Source organism: Phodopus roborovskii, unplaced genomic scaffold (genome assembly GCF_943737965.1).
Source record: "Phodopus roborovskii unplaced genomic scaffold, PHOROB, whole genome shotgun sequence".
NCBI lineage: Eukaryota > Metazoa > Chordata > Mammalia > Rodentia > Cricetidae > Phodopus > Phodopus roborovskii.
Genome location: NW_026125545.1, coordinates 3,977,820 through 3,995,095, shown reverse-complemented (window position 1 = coordinate 3,995,095; position 17,276 = coordinate 3,977,820). Strand labels below are relative to the sequence as shown.

General features: G+C 40.7%; 1 protein-coding gene across 1 annotated transcript in view; it reads left to right on the top strand.

Annotated features, from left to right (window-relative positions):
* Positions 1 to 17,276, top strand: part of Slc35f4 (solute carrier family 35 member F4) — an 80,125-nt gene that overhangs the window by 54,878 nt on the left and 7,971 nt on the right. Inside the window, exons 2-4 of the mRNA XM_051177117.1 lie at positions 448 to 633; positions 3,689 to 3,986; positions 9,358 to 9,577. Of these exons, the coding sequence (XP_051033074.1) occupies positions 448 to 633; positions 3,689 to 3,986; positions 9,358 to 9,577 (704 nt within the window). The remainder of the gene's footprint in view (positions 1 to 447; positions 634 to 3,688; positions 3,987 to 9,357; positions 9,578 to 17,276) is intronic.

The window sequence follows — 17,276 nt, the reverse complement described above, 5'->3', positions numbered from 1 at the left end:
TGAGTTTTCACCGACCACGTTGGATCAAGACTAAAGTTGAAACTGGACTTTAGCAGTTAACCTGGTGGAAAAGCAAAGGGTGGATTTTGATAGGAGATGTTATTGGCAGTTTGCCACTTAAGGAAGGCAAAGAAGTGACAAAGCAAGTGTACCACAATGCTTTCCTTAAATTAACTGTTGGGCTGTGTGGGCAGTTTTAATTCAGGGCACAAGTTTCCACCTAAGCATCATCTTCTAATATTCACCTGCAGTTAATGAATCCATCCAAACAAATGTCTTTAGAGGCCTGGAAGCTCTGTGCGTTTTCTTGCTGGGGGTTTCTTTACAGCTTAGGAATGAGTTCATTGAGACTTTCATGGTCATGTATTTGACTGCCAAGGAATTTCATGTCACTTCTGACTTTTCTGCTCAGAAGTTCTCATACTGGTGTACATTCTGTCTTTTCAGGTACCTCCAGATCATCAGTTACTCGATGCAAACCAGGATCCAACTGCACCAGTTCACACAACAGCATCAGCAGGCAACTGTCCCCTCTGTCTGTCACTGAAGACTCTTCTGCTCCTATTCTTGAACTTCAAAGCCGAGGATCCTCTGGAGTTTGTGGACACAGGGTTGAGAGACAGAGCAGATCAGGTATGTGGGTGACCTCCTCTTAAGTAGGACATTTTAGTAGCCTTCTAGACAGCCAGGGAATGGCACTGCCTTGGGCACAGGAAGCAGAAATGTTTCCCAGACTCTTATGACTAAGTGTAGGGATGGTTTATCAAATGAGAAGAGGGAGAAGTTAGGACATAGGGAGATGCAATTTATTAGGGATATACAGTGTCATAGAGAGCCAAACTCCAAAATTTATTGTTGAAAAAATGCATACCATAGCCAGTCAATGGCCTCAGGTGAAATTTACAAGGTAGTTCATTTTCTCATCTTCAAGTGCCAAACCCAGCATCATTTAGCTCAGCTCTGGGATTCAGTGGTAGCATTCTGTGTCCCAGCTAAAGAGAATTTTAAAACATCAGCCAGATTACACACTGTGTTTTTGTCCTGGTCAGCACTACCTGTCCCTGGCACCCATCCAGTTTTCTCAAGTTCCTGTGTAGCGATTAACTAACTGTTCAGCATTTTCTGATCACTGCAAACCTTCAGGCTTTCCTCACATCCACCTGACCACTCACTAACTCTTGGGTTACTAGGTTGCTAGGGAGATCTCAGCCATGCCCATGAGATCTCCAGCAAAATGTGACTAGCTGATAAAGACTTTGACTATTTAGCCTTGGGCACCTTATTTTTTTGTCTCAGCTAATGTTCTAAAGCCCCAAGTTTATATTCACATTAAATGACCACATATCTACCTCCCCAGAAAGGAAAAACAAACAAGTTCCCTCTCTGTCTGGGAGATTTTGTTCACCAGTTAGGATCATTGCAGGATCTTTCCTGGCTAGTGGCTCCCTCCCTGTCTGCCCTCACGTACTCTATCTGGAGTCTTCCATGATCAGGCCTTCTGCGCCTCTTATATTTACATCCACAAAGCCTCCTCTACCTGAACCCTCAAGCACTGCCAGCATGCCAAATCCCTTACAAATTTCAAAAAGCTGTAAAAGTAACAAACAGCAGAATATAGCTTTCATAATAACTGGCTATTAAAGAAAACAAAGCAGAGGGTTAAGAAACTTTTTTTAAGGGATAAAAATGACAATTTGTGAGACAATTGGGGTGAGTGAGTAAATTTTAAAATGAAGCCAGAAAAGGAATGAAAGACCTCGAGTGCTCTTAACTTATGAATAGATTATTGTATATGAATAAAGTCTAGACTCAATGTGTGCTCATAATAGAGGGACCTAGAATTCTACTGACTTACAGCACTTTTCAGCCAAGCCTCCACTCTGTACTGAATAAATTCATGTTTATTTCCTGGCCTCCTGGCACAATAATCTCTCATTCTAATGTTTTTATTTGTCTTCATTTTCCCTTCTCCTCACTGCATAAATCACAGGACATTTGCAGGACTGTTGCCCAAGCAGGTACTGTCTGGATGTAGTTAAGCAAGCTAGCTAAATCTTGCTTCCTTGCTCATCTCTCTATATTAGGGAAGTTTCTCCCCACCACATCTGTCCCTCTGCTCTATGTAGCCTCATCTCTGTATGAACTGGCCCTTGTCTTCATGTGTCCTGTGTGTTTTTCCAAACTGTAAACTCAAGCCTTTCACCTTTGAACACCTGGGACGCAAGCAGAGAACCAGATATAAGAGTCTTCAAATGGTTTATTGAATAACTAAGTCAGACAATGACAGTTTCCCACTACTGTTACTTAAGACCCCAAGAATTCAGTACCATTTAGAAGATTAAGTTCAGAGTGATTGCTGTGTCTACATTTATATTCCGAAGTGATGAATTCACTTTCAAAGATTATTCTTGAAAGCCTCTTCCCAATAAAGGTTTTAACCCAGGGTGCAGCAGGGAGTCAGTCAAGCTTGGTTCACCAGGCAGTAGGCACATGTTCAAGCAGGTTCTGGAAAGGTGTGAAAAGCCCCACCCATCACTGCTTCCACCCCAAGTATAGCCTTGGGCCTCAGCTAAGTTCCTAGAGATGTAGGAAAATCTTGCAGGCAATTCTGTGTCCCTTCAGGATGCTGCCATGTGGGATCTCAGCGAGGAGGGTGTCCTCCTTCTCAGCTGCTGAGAGGCACATGAATTCATTTCTAACTTATTTGTTCTATCAAGAGAAAGGACAATGATGGCTGTCAACTCCAGAGAGTTTTGACTATTTTAATGTGAAAAATGCTACAGAGTTTTCTTAGTAAATGTTGAAATCCAGACAAAGCCCACTATGTTTCCAGAAACACAATTGAGCAATAATTTGTTGTAAGATGGGAATGACTTTTTGTATAGTCACAGTTGTCTCTGCTCTTGGTATGCACTGCTTTCAGTTTAAGCGTCATTGGGTGCCGTTTTTAAAAGTTCTCAGGAGACTATAAAAACAAGTACTTACTTCTCACTGGCTTTTCATGTTGGTGGACACATGGCAGCTTTGACCCAGTCGAGTTCATCTCCCCACAAAGACTGAAAGAGCAGCTTTGTCTATTGTGGAGTTTCTTAGTCACAGAGAGGAAGAGGAGACCTGGTAGAGCCCCAGATGCCTCTAAGAGCTTCTGCTATGGGACAACAACTCCACACATGTCCCATGGGACTAGATGAGGCCTGCACAGGTCTTTAGAAGCTGAGATTTAGGACACTCTTAAAGGCAAAGCATGCCTACAATGTAACCTATACCAGGTGCATAAGCATCTTTGCCTTCTGGCTGGGGTCCAGACCCACACTGGACCCTGTAAAGTGAATCCATACGAGGGGGGGGGTTGGGAATGAGCTCAGGGTGGGGAGCTACAGGTGGCTTGCAACTGGTTCTAACTAGTTCCTGGGGATTAGACACCCTCTTCTAGCCTTCACTGGCCCTGCACACACATGGGGCACATACAGTCAAGCACTTCATATTTATAAAAATCAAATTCAAAAACTTTAAGAAACAAACAAAAAAGATGAGCTGGGATCGTTGTCCCTTCTGATGGTGACAGAAAAGATAGTTCTGGCATGCTGATGGTACTTGCAGTTACATACATCTTCTCAAGGCAGCCAGCACATGTGATTGCTGTTTTACATCCTGCTCCTCCACATCTGTATCCCTGTCCTGTTTGCAGGGGATGAGGGGACACAGACTCGTCCTGAGAGCAACAGCCAAGAAAGCAGACTCAAAGCTCGCTGCCTATCTTGCACGTCCGTGGTTCTGAAGGCCATCTGGGGACTCTTGATCATCTTGTCAGTGTCATCATCGTGGGTTGGAACCACACAAATTGTAAAAATTACTTACAAGAATTTCTACTGTCCCTTTTTCATGACATGGTTTTCAACAAACTGGAACATTATGTTTTTCCCAGTTTATTATTCCGGCCATCTAGCCACAGCTCAAGAAAAGCAATCACCAATGAAAAAATTCAGGTAGGTTCCATGTTTAATGATCTATCGGGGACATTTCAAAACCTGTTTTATGCAAATGTGCACATCCTCATCTATTCCGGATATGAGTTGACTTTGCATTTGAATCAAAGAAGCAAGATCTATTGTTAGTGAAAAACAGGAGGAAGCAGAATTGGTCCCCTCTGAAAACATTGTCTCTATATGTGGCAGGCATTGAGATGGTTGGTGCCTTTGTGTCCCTTATCCTAGGTCATCATCATCATCGTGGTAGCAAACACCTTTCCAGGTGGTGTTAGTATCCTCATCTTAACCAAGATAAAACAAATTCCCAAAGGAAACAAATTCCCAAAGGCTGAAACTCTGCTCCAAGTTTAGTTGTATATAATAGAACCCCTATTTACATTTAGATTTCTCTCTGAAGGTCGTATGTTCAGAGTGTCTTAAACTTTAGAGGAAAAAAAAAAATCTGTATTAATAAATTTCATTGCCGAACACACACATATGCTTACTATTTCAAGCACTCTGATGTTTTAGTGGATGAAATGGCCTTGTTAGCTGAGGCAGGAGCCTTAGCACTGAGCAACTGGAAGAAATGCTCATCTCTGTGGTGGGAGCACATGGATCTTGTCTGTTGTTTGGTAAATATGCATGATGGTGGCTAGCCTACTTGTCTTGTGGTTCCGGTATTTGTCCAGTGCTAAACCACATCCTCTCTGGGAGTGCTCAGGAGCATGGCAGGGCTAATATCAGCTTTGTGCAGCACTCCTGGAAGGCAAAAGCAATGTTTGGGTCAAAGTTTCTTTGTGGGCTGCAGCAGGTAAAGTGTTTGCCTTGCAAACATAAGCATCTGATTTCTATCCCAGAGCAAACAAGAAAGGGAAGAAAAATCTAAGTATGGTTGGACATATTTGTTATCCAAGCACCAGGTAAATGGAGACAAAAGGACCCCTGGAGCTCACACCACCTCAAGCCTAACATTCACACACACACACACACACACACACACACACACACACACACACACACGTCCAGAGCTAAGAAACAACATCAACAACAAACACTCTCATTCACTCATTGCAAGGTCCTCAGTAGATCCCAGCAACTGGTCTTCAATGAGATGATAACAATTTGTCATACAGGAGCTCAAATAACACCTCTCTATTCCCCCTGTGCTCAACAAGAAAAAAAAATGATTACTATGACTGGTACATTCTAAGATTAGATTTTAAAACAACTTCCATTTCTTGTCACCAACTTGGAACAGTGAAGTCACACTGTGAGATAGTTTTCTAAATATGCAATTTTAAAGAAACAAAAAGAGGGGCTGAAGATGTAGATCAGTGGTTAAGATCACTTGTTGCTCTTACAGAGGACCTGGGTTTGACTCCCATAACTCACATGGTAGTTTCCAAGGGATCTGATGCCTTCTTTTGACCTCTTTGGGCATCAGGCACTATATATATATATATATATATATATATATATATATATATATATATAATATATAATATATTATATATATATAATATATTATATATTAAAGTGATATATATATATCACTTTAATAACAATTTTATTATTGAATTAAAGTCTTTCCAGAATTTTCCCATTTGGAGACTTAACATCTTTTTTTTTTTTTTCCTTCATTTTATTTATTTTGGATTTTTTTCTTTTTATTCAAATTTGAAACAAGGTTATTTTACATGTCAACCCCAGTTCCCTCACCTTCCAATCCTCCCCTATCACCCCCACCAAACCCAGACCATCCCCTTTCTTCTCCCCAGGGAGGGCAAGGCCTTCCATGGGGAGTCTTCAAAGTCTGTCATATCATTTGGGGCAGGGCCTAGGCCCTCCCCCATGTGTCTAGGCTGAGAAAGTATCCCTCAATGTGGGATGGGCTCCCAAAGTTCATTTGTATTCTAGGGATAAATACTGATCCAATAAAATTTTTTTAAAAAGTCTAGACTTAATAAAAAAAAAACTAAAACAATAAATATCACCTATCTTTTGAAGAATGCCCTATAATTGTTTGTGATTGCTGAAGATATTTTGTATTTGGTTCCCATTAAAACAGAGGCCATCTTGGGGCATGATTTTTTTTTTTTTTTTTTTTCTGAGACGGGGTTTCTCTGTGTAATCCTGGCTGTCCTAGAACTTGCTCTGTAGACTAGGCTGCCCTCAAACTCTGAGATCCACCTGCCTCTGCCTCCTGAGTGCTGGGGTTAAAGGCATGAAATTGGGCATTTGGGGCATGATTTTCTTTAAATAATGGCATTTTTAAAAAAAAAAAAGATACCAAGAAAGTGTGATTATCAAAGTGTAATTGTTAAAAGTTGTGTGTGCCAGATAGTACAATATAGTCCTCTTCCCAAAAGTTCCTGTACTTTAGATACACATGTGATTTAAAAAAAACAAAAATTTACAAAGTTCAAAGTTTAGAGGAAGGAGAGTAACTTAAGAGCACTTTAAAGCAAGTCATGTTGCTTTATTCCAGAGAACACATTTACAGCTGCTTGGGGAGTGGGCCACAACTCTCCACATCCCTGGCTGTGAGCTTTGCTGAGTCTGTGCCTGCAGGAGATGCCTCCACCTGCTAGTGTAGGTAGAGCAAAGCCCGCAGTTTCTGAGATTGAATCAAGGGCTTTTACTGTGAAGCAGAGAACATGGCCTCTGGGAGGACTGTTCTCTAGTGAGAACAGGGAGAACTGAACATTGTTAGAAAACTCTTAGCTCTTTGAACTTCTTTCCCTGCAGACTCATTAACACCATCTGCTAAGAAGGCACTTCCAAGGCTTTCAAGGCTGAACAGGGAGAGGTGAGTTAGTGTGGCAGACAGAAAGCTGAATTCTCCCAGAGCACTAGATCTCCCAGGATTTTCTCTACTGAGCAGCATGGAAGAATTTCATGTTTTTTTTTTTGGTGGGGGGGGGAGTCCTTTATCACTAACATCAAAGGAATTTTCAATAAAGCATCAAATCTAGGTGATAAAACATGTCCCCTTAGAAGGGGACTTTGATAAATCCATTGTTCCAATTAAATGCTGCCAGAATTCAAGTGCCCTAGGTGCAATTGAAATTTGCAAAGACAAAGGTATTCACTACAGTTTTAATAAGGATGCTTCATTAGTGGGGGAAAAAAATCTCTAGAAACAATGAGTTAGAGTCAAAGCTACCACAGTCTCTGATGAAATATACTTAAAGTACCACTTGTCATACAAAAAGTGTCCAATAACTAGTTAAGTAGCTGCTACTATACGGGAGAGCATAATTAATTTATTATTTCCCCCAGCTTCTAGCTTCATTCCAAGCTTTGCCACCTGTCAATACCTCTTATCCAGAAATTCTTCTCCCACCATCCCAGAGAGAGGCACACCACTCACTGCTCCTTAGTGAGCATCCTTTCCTCAGTGCCTAAGCTCACAGTGCATAGTTTCACAAGGGTCACCTAGCATTTGGATATAGAAGGGATTGGAAGGCAATTTCTAATATCCGCAACAGTAGACATGTGTGGCGGTAGATGGCAGTGAGATGGGGAAACAAGGGGGTGGGGGACTGAGTACCCTGGGGACATTACCAGCTAGAGAACAGCCTCTGCTGGGAATCAGCCTTGCTGGCCACTTTTCCCATGATCCTCTGCCACCATCCAGTAGAACAATGTTTCTGCCCTGCTGGCTTTACTTGAAACCCATGACTCTTTTCTCTGGGGATAAAAAGAGAGAAGCCATTTAATGAGAAGTGGGTTTCTTCATGCTTTCCGGTAAATGTGTATTTACAAAGGACTCCATTGGTTGTGGATAAAATAATTAACTCAAGCCTCTCAACTCCCTCTTACTTTCTGACCAGGCAAATGTCCTGCCCTACCAAGAGCAAACCTTGCATCTGGGACAGTCTGAAAACACTGCAGCTCGCCCTCTGTACGAAGCTGCCTCCTTAGTAGCACAGGTGGCCGACAGCCCTTCCTTTTTCTCTGTGCTTTACCCAAGGCTTCGTCTTTAGGGTATTGATTCTCTTCCTTAAAGCCCTGTCTCTGTCAAGTTAAAACTTCCCTTTGGGAAATTTCATTTTCCATTTATGAAAACTTCCAGCTTGGGGGATCTATCTCACATGAATGCCAATCCGCAGGACAAAGTTCCGTGTGCGTGCGTGCGTGCGTGCGTGCGTGTGTGTGTGTGTGTGTGTGTGTGTGTGTGTAACGTTTTGGCCTTCCTGAACCCCCAGTGTCTTCAGTGGTTTGAAAGCTCAACGTGGGGCACCATTTGCAGCTCTGTTCCCTGTGCCTAGGGCCCTTGTCACTGTTCCATTCCTCCTGAAAGGGAGGCTGGTTCATTTAGTGAGGCACGCCCTGGCTAGAAATCACTGGCATTTGCAGGCCAACAATCTCTCTTTAGTAAAAGCTGAACTAGTATTTGTACTGTCTGGAGTCATAGAAATGCATTCTACTATAAACATGTTCAAATATTAGTAAATTGTTGCTTTGAGCAAGATATTTATTTTACTTTTGAAACTACCATGATGGCAAATGATAATTGTCTAGTAAATACTGTGTGTTTGTGTTTGTGACTGCAAGTAAAGTAAGCTCCCAAAGGGAGTCTTTTCAACCCACAGTAGCAAAGGCACTGTCATCATACCACTGCTGATACTGCCTCTGTCACTAGATGGAACATTTCTGTTACAACAGCACTGATAGACAAGTAGCCAATTTAATCATAATTCAAACAAATCAAAAATTTCATTAGAGGAAGTGCCTATTTTCATATACTAAATTCAAATGAGTCATCCAAAATGAACAATACTTACTGAACCTGAGTTTCATACTTACTTTTTAAATTAAAAACATTAAATAATTGAATTTAAATAAATTATCAAGAAATGTTCTTCATTTTTCTGCCTTAAGGAAACTGGCAGAACTCTGTCACTAGAGATTTTAGAAAGAAGCAGTGTCTCCGAAATAACTAAACCCCAAAGTGTGTGTGGCTTCACATCCCTGTTCGCAGGATTCTGGGAGCTGTCTATAGACCATTCGCCCTACAGCAGCCATCTTGGTCCTATTGCCTTTGCATACCAGAAGCTTCAAGCTTTATAGCTAATGACTTCAGCAACAACCCATGTCTGAGTTTCTCCAGGCTTCTCTGAGAATCTTCAGAAGCAATAGAACGGCTGGCCATCTCCGGAGAGTATGATGAGGAGAGGGTCCTGCTCTATGCTGAGCAGCTGTGGATGCTTCCCAAGGACCATTTGTACTTCTGGCAGCTCACAAGTGGCAAAACTGAGTTCAGCACATTCTAGAGAGTCCAAGGTGTTGGACCGCAATGTTTGTGCGTTTGCCTAACAATGGGCACAGAGTCAGCCAGACAAGATAAGCACCTGTGTCTTACCCTCTTTTTCTTTCCTAGGGAGTGCAGTCGCATTTTTGGTGAAGATGGCCTGACACTGAAGCTCTTCCTGAAAAGAACTGCTCCTTTTTCTATTCTGTGGACTTTGACAAATTACCTGTATTTACTGGCTTTAAAGAAGCTGACGGCCACCGATGTCTCTGCTCTGTTCTGTTGCAACAAAGCCTTTGTCTTCTTGCTCTCCTGGATTGTGCTGAAAGACAGGTTCATGGGAGTGCGGGTAATGGCACGCTCAATTCCATGCGCATGCGCGGTGCCTCCCTGCTGCCTAACTTAACAAGGACTGCTGTCTCATGGAGTGTCTCTAAAACTTTCCTTTTTGATTCTGAGTACAAATTGAAATTTGAAGATATGTTAGGAAGCCCTGGCAGTGACAGCATCATGAAAGGAGAAAGGGATGTTTCTACTGGGGAGTCAGTTGATTACAACAGTAGGCACTGAAGCAGACTGAGAAATAAGTTCCTTAGAATTAACTTGTAGAATTATTGTCACGGTCAATTCCTTATCCTCAGCAAAGAAAGGTCTGAGAAAATAAGCAACAGTAAAGATTGGAATTTGCTTTTGTCAATCGACATATTTTGGAACAACCCCCAACCTGCCCTTACCCAGATGGATTTAATTAATATTGGTGTAAGTAGACAAGATTACCAAACAGTAATTAAAGTCACTGGTACTGGCACAATGCTATTAAAAGTGGCTATATATCTAGTGTGACTAATCTAGGGATGGAAAGAAAAGCAACAATTTGTACTTTGGGGTACAAATCCTTAACTGAACTATGTTAAATGTGTACTATCACCACAGCTTTGAGTTTATTCCTTTTAGTAGTGGCATGGAATCTTAAATATAACTTTAGGGTGCTTACTTCACATTAGACAGATTTCTCAGGAACTGTGTGGATTTCAGGGGCTGGATCCCATTCACATGTGACTTACCCCAGTCCATATCAAGGCATTAATACTTGACAAGGAAAACCACACAGGCACACAGGAAGCAGTTTTTTGGGGTTTTTTGGTTTTTTGTTTGTTTGTTTGTTTGTTTGTTTGTTTTTGTTTTTGTTTTTTGTATCAAGATTATAAAATCTTTTCTTTTCTGGAAAATCTGTCCAAAATTGGGTTTGAAATGTATTTTTCTCCCCAATATTGATCTAGTTGACAAGATGTCTAGGTCCTTGCCTCTTTCCAAATGCTGAAGTTAATGTTTATGGGTCTATGGAGAGACAAAGTACTCGATGACCACTATAAAGGCTTTCATTTTAAAAGAAAATTAAGTGCCTGTACTGCCTGTAGTAGAGGCTGAAGCAGGAGTACACTTCCTTCAGACTAGGAATTCAAGGCCAGCCTTGATAACAGAAAAAAGTGAACAGACTTGTAGGTAGCAACAACAGAGTGTTAAGCTAAATATAGGGAAACCACACACACAAAAACACACACACATGCAGTACCCGTTTATCTACCCTGGTCATACTCCTGGTCAGCCACCAGTGTTTCCGATACCTAAAATAACACAGAGCACAAAGTCCAAGTTCAGTTTCTAGTTGAAGATAAAATAAATGAATCCATGCTTTGTCGGTAAGTATCACAACAAAATGAGATCGTCTGAGATGATGAGGGTAAGGTCTAAATCCAAACCTCAAGTATCCTCATAAAAGACTCTGAGGAAAGGACACTGTGAGTCCAGAAAGACTGGAGAACATACTCACATGGCAGAGTGCCAGGGTGACCAACAGTCTCTAGAAAATGCAGAAACTGCTTCTCTCTTTAACTTGCCTTTGGCAGTATAGCCTTGTGTAAATCGGAATTTCTGGCTTCCAGGCCTCATCTCTTTTGTTTTGGGTCTCCGAGTTTGTGGCAATTTGTTCCAGCAGTCTCTGACTGGCAAAGAATGCTAAAAAGCCAACAAATACCTATCAGTAAGTCTGCCCAGAAAGGGGGACATTAGCGACATCAAAGCAGTGTCGTGTCAGGAAAGCTGGTAGAAGTCTGGGGATTTTCTTTATCAGTAACAGGTGCTTCCCTGGTCTCCATGATGCCCTAGGAAGTGGTCCATGCCCCCCACTCCTGGAGCATATCAAAATTTAATTTTAACCCATATCAAAATCTAATTTTAACCATGCCCATGACCAAGCTGCAGAATCGGGAAAGGGCCAAGATATATTCAGCATTTTTCCTTTTGACAAATTAGCAATTCTTTTTCTTCTCAAAGCGTATAGAGCACATATATAATTAGATCATTTGAGAAATTAAGGGAGGTTGAACATAGCACTGGCAACCTAAATGATGCTCCTCCAACTGCCCCCTCCATAAACAATCCAGGGCTTAGTCCCCCAGAAGTCATTCTCCTGAACTCTGAAACACAACGGGCTGCTTCTACAAGGTTAACATTTGTCTTTCCACCTCAAGCTAAAGCTTAGCAGGGGTGAGGTGGGGGTGGGAGGGTGGACTTGAGGGGGACAGGGTTGTGAGCACGTAGTCATTGGACTTAAACTCTCATTTGCTTGGCTCCAAGAAATATCCTGTTTAAGATAAATAATGAAGGTTTTCTTTACTTTTTTTTTAATCTCAACACCATGGACAGAAGAAAAGATGCTTTTAGCTGTAGAAATATCAGTAAACACAGACTAATAAAATACTCATATAATAGTAGATATCCATTATGAGTGACTTGTTCATATTTTGTTTACTTGGACTGAAGTACAGATAGAAAGAAAAAATATTCATCATTTTTCTATCCTAAAGTCATTTCATCCAATTTATTAGTAATGTATAATGTGTTAAACTGCCCTTTTGGGAGTAGTTGTTTAGAACTAATTTGGTTGTCTGGAGGAAATTTGTAAACTTCATACTTTTTGTTTGTTTGTTTTTTGAGACAGGTTTTCTCTGCATGGCTTTGGAGCCTGTCCTGAAACTAGCTCAAACTCACAACAATCTGCCTGCCTCTGCCTCCCCAGTGCTGTAAACGTCATACTTTTAAAAGATAGTAGAAAGCCATAATCCACCCGTTGGAGCCTTGAGTGTGACTGTCTTCCTACCTCTGAGAGCCTGTGAACTGAAGTATATTTCTTAGTCATGTAGACTGCCACAGCAGTTGTTCCACTGAAGACTGCTGGTCTGGTGTGCACATGAGACCCTGGGCTCTGTCGCCAGTACCACAGAAGCAAAGAACACAGAAGGGAATGCCTCCTGACCAGGAGTTTCCTTCCCTGTCACTGGTGCCTGTCCATACCAACAAGAATTAGACACATGACTAGTAATTTAGAACCTTTTCTTTGTAGCTTCATCCTCTCTTACATTTTGTACCATTATTCAATTTTCTCATTTTCAAATTAGTGAAATAGAGAAATTTTAGAAACTTGGTGGTTGGAGACTGCTTAAACAGACTCTGACTTTCTTAGAAATTTAAGGAATGAATTTATGTTCCTTCAACATGAGCTCCTGTGGCAACCAAATTGTGTTATTCCCAAGTAGCTAACATGACATGGTGTGACTCTTGGGGACCTTTATGAGAGCCCCCAATTCTAACTGGAGAACATCACCTATACTGATTCTTTTGCTTCATAATCTGTAATTTGAATTAAACTGGGCCTGGGATGGTTTTAAAACAGGATACCAGAGTTGAGCTGGCACTGGGGTGTGCTAACCCTGAACACTCAGAGTTTCAAAATGACCTTTAGTCTGCTTTGGGTAACTGCTCGTCCATACACAGTGCAGACTCACAGGAGCAGGCATGCTCCCCGAGGGCAGCAGCAGAGGATAGACTGTGGAGGAGTTCCCATTAGGCCCCTCTTGGCAGAACGAAGTCTTAGGGATGGAGCCAAGAAAAGAGAAAGCAGGTTCTGATCATTGTCCCATTTGATTGTCATAAGAACAGTGCCCTTAGTCTCTAACTCAAGGGTCAATGGTCTGTCCGCACAGCTATCCGTCTTCTTTCTGGGATTTCTTTCCCTCTTTTCTACCCAGGTCTTATTGTGCTTTCACTTTTAAGTGGATTTTATGCAGATAAAAATGGTCATGGATGGACTAGAAACGTAGAGGCCCAGTGCCCCTCACGCTCTACGGACTTTTTGCCTCTTCCTGATGGCTATTGATTCCCCACACCCTTTTACTTCTCACATTTCAGTTCTTGTTTAATTTACAGTTCAGAATAAAAGAGCTAGTTCCTTACATAACTTTAAATATAGCATGTATAGACTTTTAAGGGTTCTGTGGTTCCTTGAACATAGGTCTACTGAAATCCATCCAAAAGTTGGATTCATACAGCTTTTGATGGCTGAGCTCTTAATTGGTGCCTGAGTCTTAATCACTGATATATAGTCTTGAACTTTAGGGAAATCAGGGTCAACAATGTAGTTTAATACCTTTGTTCTAGGACTTCTTGTTGGCTTTGAGGCTCAAGGGTCCTTGTGATCCGGTGACCTTAAGGACACACATTAAAATCACAGTTCTATCTCATTTACATCTGTGAGGAGCTTATAGGAACTTTGTAGCAAAAGAGTGGGTTGAAAGTTTATTTCAATGACTTGGGGGTGGTGGTTTTGCTAGGTGGAAAATAATTCTTGGAACCATTTGTGAATGGGAATCATGGAGAACGAGATCTTCTGGCTTTGGAAGGCCTGCACAGAAAGAGGGAAATCTATATATATATATATATATATATATATATATAAAACCAGCAAAAGTCCAGATGCTTCTCTTGACTTTAATGGTTTTTGAGAGGTAAAAGAAGCCTGATTCTTCTGTAGGAACAACAGATGGTGATTAGGGTATCAAAAATTTCAGTTTCAGAAATGGACTCAAATGGTCTCATAGCCCTCCACAAAGTGTCCCTGAATGTGAATGTCAAGAACTCTCTGAAGGATGGCTGCCAGAAGAAGGTAGCTGGCTCACAGGGCTGTGTCACTTGCCTGGCATGTTGGGAAAACATGATAATTGAATCCGTGACCAGAGGTACTCAACTGAAGTAACCACACCAGCTGCAAGAGAACAGAGAGCTTTTGGGAGTTAAAAGCAGCAACATTGTCACAGTAGTGACTAATATTGTCACCCAAATGAGATTCAGGTGATAACGATGGTGATGGTTTTGCTCACCCTAGATGCTTGTAGTTGGTTAGGAAATTGAATCTGGAATAATCTGTAAAAACCAAGCTTTTATAACATATGGGTTTTGACTATGTGTGGGCAGTTTAAAGAAACCCATGCTTTTGAGAAGCCAAACAGGTAGCCCTACGAAATATGAAATATTTCTTTTCTTTTCTCTCTCTCTCTCTCTCTCTCTCTTTTTTTTTTTTTTTTTTTTTTTTTTTTTATTCAAAGGAATATCTCATGGGAGGTAGAGTCACCTGGGTAGTCAACATGAGCATGTAGAAGAACCTGTTAAGCTGTAGGGTCCCTGTGAGTTCATCGCCAGTGTGCTAAGCAGAGTCCTTCCATGTTTCTGCTAAATGAGTGTCCAAGCCTTTGAAGATTGATTCTAGAAATGTGTGTGGCTTAGATCTATACTTAGGATGTTTGTTACATGAATGTCTCAAGTGTTTACTCTTTGAAGATTAAACCAGTGGTACCAAGAAAGCTGTTCTAGGGTCATCCAAAATGATTTCTCCAAATAGGCTTTCCCCACAATGCATTCCTGCCTATTCAAGATGAGCTGAGATCCATCCCTCAACTTCCAGCTGTGTCCATCAAAAATACATTGAGAATTTCTTAAAATACGAGGTAGAGAATTTATGTATTCAGATTATTATAAATTTTAAATTAAAATGTAGAAAACATTTATCTCCCCTTGAGGAATATCTTATAAATCATTGCCTTTACCATGGGGAAGGATTTTCCTAATACCTCATAATACTCAGATTTTATGCTTTCAGAATTTAACTAAGAGTTATCTGGCCCCCTAATGGGAAAACCACCTCTCCCCATGCAAGCAATTGAAACAGACACTGGTGTAATTGGCATATCAATTCAAGTAGTTCAGGCAAATATTTTCGCAGGCTCTTACAGATGCTTGCTATGGATATAATTTCCAATTGCTTCAAAATTATGTCATCTTTAACCATATTCAAGTCTCATCTTGAGAAAACTTATGATAGAAATATCTGCATACACATTTATTTTTACTTCTACCTAATGAGGAAAGGGAAGCATTCCCACCTGTGCTTGTCCTGAAAATAATTCTATCGCCTGTTTATCAGTTCCTGAACAAGGGTTTGTTCATTCCACTGTTGGGGACAGTGTTTTTTGCTTGTTTTTGTTTTTGTTTTGTTTTGTTTTCCTAGTTCCCTTCATTCAGAATTATATATAATAGACAATGACCTAAATATAAACATTACCTTATAAACACAGCTAGCCATGCTCAAGTTCATTAGGATTAACAGTTTTATTAACCCTATTTGAAGTAGTTATATACTTATTTGACCAAGAAAAATAAAACTGATGGTTGGCTAGCAACATTATTTAAATTTTCCAAGTTTGGTGTCCGAAGGGAAATCTGTTTCTGCACATGAACACTTAAGATGGTAAAGATGATTTAAACACAAAATCAAATCAGAATGTCGTTGTCCAATATGTCTTTTCATTTTTCTGAAATGAGATTGCCCCAAAATGGTTATATTCTCTGGCTGAATGATAAATCCCAAATCAAAGCAAGTGATTGCCTTCCAAAATTCTTAGACATAGATAATCCCTTGGATTTACTTATCAGCCTATGACTTCTCATTTTTAAAATGTCCCTGGTACTTTCTAATATGTGTATTTAATCCTACACACACACACACACACACACACACACACACACACACACACACACACACACACACACACCACGGGTAGGCGTTAACAAGAGTACATACCTGGCAATGCCAGGTAACTAACATTTGCTCATCTCCCTGTTAACTTGTTATAAAGCAGTTCTATCTCTGACAACATGAAGGTTCTGTTCTCAAGGGTTCCTACTGTGTGCTTGCCACTGATGATAATTAACAAAAGCACCACTGAGTTGAAGCTCCTGGAGCACACTCTGAATGCCTTCAAGACTTCGCTCACATTTTAGTATCTAAGTAATGTACTAATAGCATTCATAATGGCCTAAAACACCCCAAATATGAAAAATATGGCTTCAAAGGCACTCACTTTGGAATACTCAGAACTGAGAGGCTAGAGAGATGGCTCAGAATTTAGGAGCACTGGCTGCTTTTCCAAGAGGTCCTGAATTCAATTTCCAGCAACAACATGGTGGCTCACAACCATCTATAATGAGATCTGGTGCCCTCTTCTGGTGTGCAGGCATATAGGCAGACAGAATGCCATGTATATAACAAATAAATCTTCAACACACACACACATACACACACACTCAGAGTGTATTTTACTACAGTTAATTTCCTTGCAGATTCTCATCTTCAATTTAAAGTCAGTGAGAAAATGTTATTCCTATTGCAGGGTTCTTGTTTTACTGTTTGCTATAAGTTGGAAATGTTTTCCAATGGGACAAGTTCAGGAATATTAATAAAGCAGATACAGGGTAGCAGACCACTCTGAGTGAGCTCTTGGACATACCTAAGTTGTATCTCCTGATGACAAATCATTTCAGCCTTGGTCAAATTATTCATAGTTCTAGTTGTAATGTTAAAGAATGTTCTAACAAGGTGGTAAAAAGTAAAAGGTAACTAAATTAACTTATCTTTCTATGATTTGTCTTTTAAAATCAATTAACTCTCATGGAAAGAAAGGGAGAAGAGGCCTCACAGGACATGCCAAGTGACCGGTGCAGATCTAGCTTGCTTCTGTCTATGTCACTAAGAGGTCTTTCTGCCCTACATCTAGAATTTCCCTCTGAGCTCTATCAAAATTGCACCTCCCTCCTCAGGTCTTGGTGATGTGAGCATGTTCAGAAACACACTGATCCAAGGAGCTTGTTAAGATGTA